At 38.5% G+C, this 12,171-nt stretch overlaps 1 protein-coding gene across 2 annotated transcripts in view; it reads left to right on the top strand.

Moving 5' to 3' along the window:
* The window catches only part of TNC (tenascin C), an 87,687-nt gene that overhangs the window by 37,780 nt on the left and 37,736 nt on the right, over nucleotides 1–12,171 (top strand). The window contains exons 8-13 of one of the 2 annotated variants that reach the window (XM_075835543.1): nucleotides 849–1,034; nucleotides 1,134–1,223; nucleotides 1,303–1,566; nucleotides 4,122–4,394; nucleotides 7,207–7,479; nucleotides 10,797–11,069. In XM_075835543.1, the coding sequence (XP_075691658.1) occupies nucleotides 849–1,034; nucleotides 1,134–1,223; nucleotides 1,303–1,566; nucleotides 4,122–4,394; nucleotides 7,207–7,479; nucleotides 10,797–11,069 (1,359 nt within the window). The remainder of the gene's footprint in view (nucleotides 1–848; nucleotides 1,035–1,133; nucleotides 1,224–1,302; nucleotides 1,567–4,121; nucleotides 4,395–7,206; nucleotides 7,480–10,796; nucleotides 11,070–12,171) is intronic. The other variant, XM_075835542.1, reaches the window with a different exon arrangement.

The raw sequence follows: 12,171 nt of genomic DNA, 5'->3' as shown, positions 1-12,171 counted from the left end.
AAAGACTATCAACAAAAGTTTAACTTTAATTAATTTTTGTTAATATGTACAAAAAAAAGTTAAGTAATAAAATACTAAATACTTGTCCTCTAGTGAAACCCTATATACTTTATAGAAGGAATCGGGCAGAATGTGTTCAATTCTCCTGGAGCACTACTGCACGGGAATGAAGCATTACAGTACACAGTTCCCATTTAAATTAATGGGCCGTCTTTGAAATTGTTGGACATGATGGCTCCTCCGGAATGAGAGACATTCTTTGTAGCAGCTCTCTGCTCTGGCTACTAGATAAGGTCTTGACCGGGGAACCCCCCTTCATTAACTTAGAATCTCCTATGAAGGTATTATAAAATGGGGTTTCTAACACTACAACATAGTAGTTCTAATACAGGTAGCAGAATATTGTATACAATGACCAAACCAATATTTTACAGCCATTAGGATACACATAACTTGGTCTTTGGTATCTGCTGATTAGTCTTTACTTTCCCAGTTATCCGACACTTTTATTTGTGTTCCTCCATCTTCAGTGAACACTATAACAGTTAAAAAGTTGCATGAGATTGGAGAACACATGCTGCTCTCTTCTAGAAATAGCGCCACTCTTGTCTATGGGTTGCGTCTGGTATTGCAGCTTAGCTCAATACACTCGAGTTGCAATACCAGATACAGTCCATGGAAAAGAGTGGCACAATTTCTAGAAAAAAGCAGCCGTGTATTTTCCAATCTCATACAACCCCTTATTAGTGCTGACAGGTTGCCATTGTCTAGTAGTATTATTATAAACATCTAATATAATACATTGACATGTCAAACCTAAATATTTCTTATAATTTTACTTTGTAAAGATTTAGACACACCAAAAAATTTGAGAAAAGTGTCACAGACCGACAGCACTATTACTCTGGAATGGAAGAACACCTTGGCCTATATTGACTTCTACAGAATCAAGTTTGCACCACTTTCGGGAGGAGACCATGAAGAAATAACAGTACCCAGGAGTAACCAGGCTACCACTAAAGCTACCCTTACAGGTCAGACCGTTTTCAGAATTCTAACTAAAGTATTTTTGAGTGATTTATGAATTCAGATAATAATGTTTACACTCATCTCTATCTCTATTTGATTCCTAGGGTTGAGACCAGGAACTGAATATGGCATAGGACTAACAGCAGTAAAACAGGACAAAGAAAGTTCTCCTGCTACTGTAAATGCAGCAACTGGTAAGATTAGAAAATGGAAGACCATGCCATGGCATTGGAAATAGAAGTGGGAAATAACCAAGTAAATGTTCTCTTTCAGACATGGATGCCCCCAAGGATTTGGAGGTCACAGGTGCAACTGAGACCACATTAAATCTACAATGGATAATGCCTGTAGCCAAGTTTGACCGTTACCGACTTACTTACATCGGCAGTGGTGATTCTGAAACTGAAGTCCAGGTTCCCGGAGATGCAAGTTCCTATGTACTGACTGGGCTTGAACCTGGTAAAGACTACAGCATTTCATTGGTTGTAGAGAAAGGCAGACACAAGAGCAAACCTGCAACTGCGGTTGGGCGTACTGGTGAGTAACTCAACATAGTCCCTTGAAAAGTAGTAATTCTCCTTGCAATGCTAAATCGAAAAAAGTATACAAAATAATTTTCCTCCAGTCTCTCCAGCCACAATTTTTGTTTTCAGGATATTTGAAGATTGGGAAGGGTAGATCACAATTACCATTGTCTCCTCCACGCTTGTAAATAATCAATTTTTACCCATTATTTTATTCAGCAAGTAAATATATTCATACTACATGAATTTTCAATCCACAGAGTTTCTTTTCAGCTTTTACCTTCTTTCTACCGAGCACGAACGTGTCGTGTTTGCTTCTACCAACAAAGGATAATAAACCTTCACTTCTTTTTATATTACCTTTATCTTTCAATGTGAATTTTGTTTTGCAGATGATGTTACATATTTTTCAGTTCTTTAAAGTGTCATTCCATCTGTTATTCCATTGCTTGCTCCTTCTTATGAAATAGCTTAACATATTATTACCAATAAGTGATGGGGAATGGACCTAATGATCACTTTAGTGACAATTTCAGATGGCCATAATTTGCCCAGGATGCACCATAGAATTCTATTACGGCCAAATGAAACTGGCCAAATTGATGGAATCTATTAGGTGAATCCTATTAACCAATAATGAAATCTGACATGAACGCATTAAATGTCATATATTTCATTTCCATATTCATTTCTTAATGTCTTGCATAGGGCTCACTCTGTATGTCGTACAGAGCCATAGTACAGTATCTATAGAATTTTGTGGGGCCATACTGTACATTCGTATGCCTCTGACCTTATACGTTACATTCTCCATCAGAACCATTGATTCTAGGCGAAAATATTTCTGTAATATGGTGCCATATAGAGGCCCCATATATTGGCACACAAAGTGCCTGTCTATCCAAAGTATGAAGCTTCAGAAACTCTAGGTGAAGGATCTCTGTAAGGGATCTGCCATGTGCATGAGGTCTTAGTCTAAAATTCTTCCATTTCTAGAGACATTTTGGTGCTCAGAACCATAAATAAAACAGAGGAGAAACCCGATACGATGACTTGGTTACTGCAGAACTTTTTCCATGCCAGTAATTTTGTTAAAAAAAATCATACCATGACTTTTCAGATAAATTTTTTCCCAGTATATTTAATCCTGTTAAAAGCCAAGTGTCAATATAATTGAAATCAATATTACCAACAGTAATATTGGTTGGTTCAGCATTCAAAATCACACTGGGATTTCCCAACAATTGAACATAAGAAAATACTATGAAGGCAAAGACTAGTTTCATGATTTCATCTCTTTCATCTGGTTTTGATGCATTCATCATGTGAGACAAATACTGACTATCCAAATCAAACAGAGCTGATCATCCATCCATCCTTGTTCCAGGAACATGCCCTGGGGTTCTAGTTCTAAGGGAGTTACTACTCTGTGCAGTAAAGTGGAAAAGAGTGATTACGATTTAAAGACGGAATTAACAAGTTTAAGTATGAAGCAATTCTTTGTGTTTAGGGAAGACGATCTTAGACTTTTTTCTGGCATGGGAATCCCAGCTGAGTAGTTTTAATACAATACTGGTATTCATGATACAACGGAATGTGTTCATAAAAGTGTAGGATTATTTATTCATAAGATCATATAATTCTTCCTTATGTGAGGAAAAGCAACAGAAGCAAGCAATAGGAAAAACACAATACAGAGTGAAATTACCATTATATTTGCTTTTCTTGTTTATTATATATATTTTTTCCATTCTATTAAGCACTTCTATAATTAACTATATTTACAGACATATAATATATATATATATATATATATATATATACACACTTGCAAAGCTATAGTATTATATGGCTTTTTACTATTTGTAGTTAATAAATTAAGAATATTAGTCCATGTATGTCAAGTGTAAGGCTCGTAACCACTAGCGTATCGTAACAATGTTTAACAGTCCATATTCCGGATGTAACTATCGGACCCCCACGGTTCTATCAAACTAGCATCACAGGGATCTATAAAGGCATCTTCAGTAGAACTGCAGGGATCCAGGTATTACTTTTTTAGAATTCTGACTGAGGCCTTAGCATTTTCAATTGTGTAAAGTTAAAGTGTAGCTAAACGTTTAACAAACATCTGACGTGATAGTGACGTCAGAAGTTTTGATTGGTGGGGGTCCAAGCACTGAGACCCCCACACCAATCTCTAAAACGAAGCAGTCCGTCCTCCGATACATTTAGTTCCAGAAAAAGCCGTACAGAAACGAACCGGCTTGGTTCTCGGACCCCCCCCAATCAAAACTTCTGACATGTCACTATGACATGTCAGAAGTTTGTTAAACGTTTACCTACACTTTAATATTCACCTCCAAATATAACTAACAATTTTTTTGTATTATTATTCTTATTTTTTGCTACTGTCTATATGAAATGTTGTGCATTCATGCACTAAGGTGTGTGTGCTTCACTGATGTAATGATGTTCTGTTTTTTTCATTCACATGAATATTTTTAGAAAATATTTGTTTGTCTTCACAAAATTCCTTGACTAATAATAGCATATTTTCATATTCAGAAGTGCCTCTTGAGCTGGGCAACCTATTGGTGTCCCATGTAAATTGGGACTCGTTCAAACTCACGTGGGCAGCTCCAGACAACAATTATGAGAAATTTGTGATTCAGGTTCAGGACACTGAAGATGATGAAAATACACAAACCATTGTGGTTCCTGGAGAACTTCGTTCTTTGGAAGTGCCGAATCTGAAATCGGCCTCAAAATATCTAATCACACTATATGGTGTGATTGAGGGATATAATACTAAGCCTCTCTTTGGGGAAGCTGTCACAGGTATCTCTCATCGGAATGTTTCAGAATGGTCTTGCCATCACTGCTCCATCAGTTGCCCACAATCCATGTTGCTATATCACGAAATTTGCATCTGCTTCATCAGCTTTGCTGTTCTGTCTTCTTCAACTTTTCCATTCGAGGGATTACATTGGCCATCTAATCATCTTCCATTAGTACATCTTAAAATAATATAAATGGTAATAATAATAATAAACTCTATTTAAACAGCTCTAGATGCAGTTTATCTCTTCTATAAAAATAGTTGATATAAATAAAACATCACAAAAAACTATTTTATATTAAAACATTACACAGAAAAACAGCCGCAAGCTGGTGTTATGCACAGCCAATCTATTCAGATCTGGTGGAATGCTTTATAATACAATGACATCATTTTGCCACTGTTATAAGAATGGTAAAAACATAAATATGAATACATTGAATAACTTATTGTGAATTTAACTGGCCACCATAAAATACTACATTTCCATAGCTGCTGTAGGGAAAGTGCCTGGCTGGCTGTGGCTTCCCCCGGCAGTTACTGTCAACTCTGACCCTCGGCAATCATCTGATTCCCGCCTCGGCTAATTGTCTATGATGGGACAACCCCTTTAAGTGCAGTTTTGTCATGAAACCTTGGGTGGGTGCGAATCACCAAATACACAATATATACAGTGAAGGAAATAAGTATTTGATCCCTTGCTGATTTTGTAAGTTTGCCCACTGTCAAAGACATGAACAGTCTAGAATTTTTAGGCTAGGTTAATTTTACTAGTGAGAGATAGATTATATAAAAAAAACAAAACTGAAAATCACATTGTCAAAATTATATATATTTATTTGCATTGTGCACAGAGAAATAAGTATTTGATCCCTTTGGCAAACAAGACTTAATACTTGGTGGCAAAACCCTTGTTGGCAAGCACAGCAGTCAGACGATTTTTGTAGTTGATAATGAGGTTTGGACACATGTTAGATGGAATTTTGGCCCACTCCTCTTTGCAGATCATCTGTAAATCATTACGATTTCGAGGCTGTCGCTTGGCAACTCGGATCTTCAGCTCCCTCCATAAGTTTTCGATGGGATTAAGGTCTGGAGACTGGCTAGGCCACTCCATGACCTTAATGTGCTTCTTTTTGAGCCACTCCTTTGTTGCCTTGGCTGTATGTTTCGGGTCATTGTCGTGCTGGTAGACCCAGCCACGAGCCATTTTTAATGTCCTGGTGGAGGGAAGGAGGTTGTCACTCAGGATTTGACGTTACATGGCTCCATCCATTCTCCCATTGATGCGGTGAAGTAGTCCTGTGCCCTTAGCAGAGAAACACCCCCAAAACATAATGTTTCCACCTCCATGCTTGACAGTGGGGACAGTGTTCTTTGGGTCATAGGCAGCATTTCTCTTCCTCCAAACACGACGAGTTGAGTTAATGCCAATCAATTTTAGTCTCATCTGACCACAGCACCTTCTCCCAATCACTCTCAGAATCATCCAGATGTTCATTTGCAAACTTCAGACGGGCCTGTACATGTGCCTTCTTGAGCAGGGGGACCTTGCGGGCACTGCAGGATTTTAATCCATTACGGCGTAATGTGTTACCAATGGTTTTCTTGGTGACTGTGGTCCCAGCTGCCTTGAGATCATTAACAAGTTCCAGCCGTGTAGTTTTCGGCTGAGCTCTCACCTTTCTCAGGATCAAGGATACCCCACGAGGTGAGATTTTGCATGGAGCCCCAGATCAATGTCGATTGACAGTCATTTTGTATGTCTTCCATTTTCTTACTATTGCACCAACAGTTGTCTTCTTCTCACCCAGCATCTTACTTATGGTTTTGTAGCCCATTCCAGCCTTGAGCAGGTCTATGATCTTGTCCCTGACATCCTTAGAAAGCTCTTTGGTGTTGCCCATGTTGTAGAGGTTATAGTCAGACTGATTAATTGAGTCTGTGGACAGGAGTCTTTTATACAGGTGACCATTTAAGACAGCTGTCTTTAATGCAGGCACCAAGTTGATTTGGAGCGTGTAACTGGTCTGGAGGAGGCTGAACTCTTAATGGTTGGTAGGGGATCAAATACTTATTTCTCTGTGCACAATGCGAATAAATATATATAATTTTGACTATGTGATTTTCTTTTTTTTTTTAAATATAATCTATCTCTCACTGGTAAAATTAACCTAGCCTAAAAATTCTAGACTGTTCATGACTTTGACAGTGGGCAAACTTACAAAATCAGCAAGGGATCAAATACTTATTTCCTTCATTGTATAACCTATCTGTGTGTATACATCAGGGCATTTGGGGATTTCAATCCACACCATCGTTTTTATGACAGAAATCAGAGGAATGCGTGTTGTGATCACAACGTCTCTTGGGGCATTGGGCCTTTCTTTTGGTGGGTAGGTTAAATTAAAATAGCTAAAAAATATTGTAAATTTAAATTAACATAGTACGAAAATTGAAAATTTCAATCAGCTCCTTTTTTTTCATTGCTCATCTATTGCATATCATGCCTAAAGTGGCTTGATACAAATACTCCCACAGCTTCTTCATTCATCAGCTTCTTCCATTCATCCTCCATGCTTTACAGTGCATGATTCATCAAACAGTACCTGTAAGCATGCAAAAAGTTGCAAAATAAAACTACTTCTGTGGGTAATTGAAGCTTGAGATGAACTTATATCATGGCAACAGAAACACTCAACAGACTTCTGCTTTCTTCTTCTGGCGGGCATGCGAGCTACTGAACAAGCATCCTTGTGGGTATTGTCGGAATAGTCTTTGATTAATTGAATTACATTTTTCCCTGATCAGAAAACAAGCCAGAAGTAGACAACTTGTCCATCAGCAATGTAACGCCCAAGAGCTTTGATTTGTCCTGGACAGCAACACCAGATGTTTTTGATGAATTTGTAATAGAAATCGTTGATACAGAAAGTTTATTGGAGCCAGTGAAATTAAATGTCTCTGGCAATCTCAGGAAAACTTCTACTTCAGGGTTATTACCCAACACTGATTATACCATCTACCTCTATGGCACTATCCGTGGTCAACCTACACAACCTATTAGCACTTCAATCTCTACAGGTATTGGACATTCCAGCCATCATCGGATAGTCTGTTTTTTTTTTATTAATGAGTATTATCCTTTCAGTTTTAGAACGTGTGAGTGTTGTTTGTCCTGTCTGTTGACTATTTATTTTGTCCTGTGTTTATATCGATGTATAATGCATTATATTGGTATCTAACGTTGTGCAATATTCTCTGCTTGTGTCACTAACACTAGATATACACCATATAACAGTGGCTGACCCTTAGAGTATTGTTCTACATATACCTGAAATAGGGGCATACAGAGAGGAGTGAAAGCACCATAGCAGAGATTAAAATGGATCCCCGATTATGGTGCTATTATTGGCCAGAATAGAAGGGTCTGGTGTTTGCTGTCCCCTCCATGCCATGCACACTTGGGCCGATTACCCACTCTCATGTCTGCTAAAAGTGGACTTCCTCAGGAAAGTGGAATCATGCAAAGCTTCTTGTTGCATACTCTCTTTCCAAGGGCTTCATACCAGCTGCATAGACTGCATTTACAATATGGTAACACGTCTTACAACCCATTCTCATTCAGAGCTACATAGAGTTACATGTACAACAAAAACATATAACTCCGACGGATGCCTCTAACAGAGACCATCCATTAGCCATCGGTCGCCCATAGACTGCCATGTTAAAAAAAATATATATTGCTTGTCATGTACTTAAAGGCTATATACACCTTTGAAATCGGTCACGCTTGCTGTCATTAAGTCCCACACAAACATTACCAAAGTGTCGGGATTGTGAATAGACATCTCGTCCTGGCTGGAAGTGATGTCTATTCACTCTCATGACACTTCAGTAACGTTAATGTGTGAGTAAGAGACAGCACAGTGTGATCTCGCGAGATCACGCTGTGTGTGAGTACATGAATGGAGAGAAGTGTATGATGCTGATTGGTCAGCGTCATACACTCATTTACAACGCCCACTTGGCCAAAAAGTAAAAACACATCCAGTTGTCTATTAAGAAAGTCATTAGCATAAATCTCAAATAGGTCATAACTCCGTCAAAATTGATAGTTTTTCTAAATAAAAAACACTGCTGTAATCTACATTACAGCGCCGATCACATTATGTAAGAGATAGGAAACTTATAATGTAGTGACAGAGCCTCTTTAAGTACATGACCAGCATTAGATCGGCCAAGCATGCATTTTTATTTCAAAGGGGCATGAGTCCTGCTAGGCATCACTACTAGTAAAGGATCAAGCATGTTGAAGTCTAAAATGCCCAATCCTTGTTTCCCCTAAAAACATATTTTGGGGGCAGAGCAATAAACAGATATAGCCATTAAAAGTGGTAATATTATGTGCAAAGATCAACCTTTCCTTCATGCTGCTCTTTAAACTGTTGCTTATGGCTCATGCATTTTTTTCAACCTGTCCACTTGGTACTAGGCTTGTTTGTCTATCTTTTACTGTGAATGTTCTATTTATGTTGTGTCTCTACTTCTAAATTAGGAGCTATATATATCTGAGAATATTTCCAAACAACTATTAAAGGGGTTGTCATGCTTCTGACAACTGATGACCTATCCACCGGATAGGTCATCAGTATGTCATCAGTGCGAGTCCGACACCCGGACCTCGCACAGATAAGCCGCAACGGTGGCCTGCGGGCACCGGATGTCGTGGTGCATTATGCTATGGACGGAGCCTGGAAGCAGTTGGCTCTGACCATTGCATAGCGGCCGTGCTGCAGAACTACAGATCCGCTCCTATTCACTTGAGTAGGAGCAGAGCTGCAGTAATGCAGCTTGGCCGCTATTCCGTCACTGGAGCTAACTGCTTCCGTCACGTTCGTCTGGTGCACGGAGGCACTGGAGCAGCTGATCTGTGCGAGGCCCGGGTGTCGGACCCCCACAGATCATGTACCGATGAACTATCCGGTGGATAGGTCATCAGTTGTCAGAAGCTGGAAAACCCCTTTAAGTATCATTTAATAGAATTAATGAATCAATAAATGTATTTATATATTGATCTGATTATTAATATATTTGCTGTATATGGATGACTTCATCTAAATTAGAAATTGGGCCTCATGCACATGGCCATTTTATGGCTGTAATACGGCAGCCATAGACTCCTATGGGGCCATGCTGTACCACCACATGCCTCTAATTTCATATGAAGACATACAGGGTTTTTTCCATCTGATTCCATATGATCTGGCAGATAAACAATTGTGGCGTGCTCAATCGCATGCCGTATTACAGAACAATTTTTACCTATTTTTACCTAGTTATTAGGGAGAGTAATCCTTTAATTCGGTGGTATATGGTGCCCCACGCGGCAGCAAAAATAGTGCGGCTCCGTAGTACAGCTCTGCTGTGTGCATGAGGCCTTATATTTAAGCTTACTTCTGATTTCTGGCATTCTTTTTGGTTTGTGAGAAAGAACCAAATAATGTGTAAGATGATTACCGTATTTTTTGGACTATAAGACGTAGTTTTTATCTTAGAACCTGTGCTGTAATCTTCTGCTGCATCTTATCTCCTGAAGGCAAAAAGATGCCAGGAGCAGGAGACTGAGCTCCGAGCTTCAAAGGTCCTTGCAATGCAGTGTAATTGAAGCAGCATGTCCTGTGCTGTGTGTAAAAAAATCTCTGAGTTATCTGCTCACTAACAGTCACATCTTACACACAAAATTCGGTCAAATCTGACTCTTCAGTGAGCAATTAACCCAGACATTTGTACACACAGCACAGTAAATCTGTGCAGGTTCTGATCTGCAAGGACCTTCTAGCCACGCCCCCTCCTTTGTGCAGAGCCACAAGTAGAGCAGATCAACACCATTAACCCCTGATTCTCCACATCTCTGATGTCGGTGAGTTCAGGGGAGGGTGAGAGCATTATGGATGCCAATATCTTTCTGCCAATGTATTTCTGTGTCTGACATTGTTATGGGCCACTCTGGTACCCTATTGTCTCAATATTACCCAGGAAATGTACCGTTAAAGGCAAAACCCATTTTTTTCTCCACTTTTATGCTACAATTTATGGGTGCGTCTTATGGTCCAGTGCGTCCTATAGTCAGAAAAATACTGTATGTTTAAACTGTTTTCAGTCCACATAGTTCTCTCTGTAATCTATGTAATTCTCCGTTATTAGTATGTTTTGCTGTCTTGTATTGTTTTTTTTACAGGCAGAGAATATCACAATGTGTTTTACATTGCATCTTTAGAATATTTACTTTTGCAGCTTCTCTTTTAGCCAGGCCTTCGGCATCTTATCACGAGAAAGTAGGACTACAACATTAACAACATTTTTCCATTTCCTTCTTCCTCCCATGATATTTTTTCCAGAGACCGAACCTGAAGTTGGAAACCTCATAGTCTCCAAAATTACCCCGGACAGTTTCCATTTGTCATGGACAGCTGACGAAAGTGGTTTTGACAACTTTATCATTAAAGTGCATGATGCCAAAAAGCAGTATGAGCCAATTACACTAACAGTGCCAGGCAGTGAACGTTCAACAGTTGTGACAGGACTAAGAGAAGGCACTGAATATGAAATTGCGCTGCATGGCGTTTCTAGTGGTCAGCACTCTCCGTCAATTGAAGGAGAGGCAACAACAGGTATTTTCATTTAGTTACACGGTTATCATCACTTTTGAGAGTACTGTCAATGGGAAGCGAAAAATAATTTTCAGCTTTCTTAAGTTAGAAATAGACTTTTTTTTTTTTAATGTAAAGCTATGGATATATCTAGAAATATGTCCATGTCTTGTTGGGGTATATAAAAGGTATTTTATAGTAAGAAAAAAAATTAACACTAATATGCATTATTTAGCAATAGAGTAGGCTTTGCACTGATTTAAAGTCATCCATCTTTTTCCAAAATGTGCAATATTCAGCAAGTTTAAGCAAAGAAATTAAAATGCAAGGTATAAGTAATAGTTTAAAATAGCAAAAAGTTAAACACTGGGTTAATTATTTACCCCAAAATGGTGCCATAAAAAAAAAAATATCTCCTCGCAAAAAAATAACAAGACCCCGTAAAGCTATGTCAATTAAAATGTGGTTAGGAAAAGATTTAAAAAAAACCCATGCGAACATTTAGAGGTTCTCTGTTCAATACCCTATTAGGGCATATGGTCATTAAAAAAATGGGGTCCCCTGCAGCTGCTTCTATCAGAAAAGTTGTCTACATGAGACCACCCCTTTAAAGCCAAAATTGTCCATCCATATAAGTGCAGCAAAAAAATAAAAAATTGTTTTTGGATAAAAAATTACAAATTATATTGGAAGGGGGAAAATACTTATTCACCACACTCTGTCATCTACTCTTTGAATTATATTTTTATTCCCTAAAAGGCATTTTGTGTTGATGAACAGTGAAATAAATGAATAAATATCCTCGACGGGCAGGCTCCCATTCCAGATCCAAGAAACTATGTCAAAAATATTTTAGTGAAGCTCTAGAGTAAAATACCCCTTGAAGATGTCACTAGTCTGTTGCTTGACAGAGTGAAGTTACACTAAGCAGACAAGCACAGAAAGAACGTCATATTAAATGATGAACGTGTTGTACGTGGAATAATATTAGCAAGTGCCTAATGTTTATATCATTTGTAGAACAAAGCCAAATAATTTCTCACCAAGAGAAGCTACAGATGTTAGCGAGACCTTCAATTCTTTGCTATAAATGGCAAAAGTAAGTTATATACAATATGAGGTA

This window comes from Rhinoderma darwinii, chromosome 8 (assembly GCF_050947455.1).
Source record: "Rhinoderma darwinii isolate aRhiDar2 chromosome 8, aRhiDar2.hap1, whole genome shotgun sequence".
Lineage (NCBI taxonomy): Eukaryota > Metazoa > Chordata > Amphibia > Anura > Rhinodermatidae > Rhinoderma > Rhinoderma darwinii.
The sequence above is the reverse complement of the archived record's forward strand: the minus strand, read 5'-3'. Positions and strand labels throughout refer to the sequence as shown.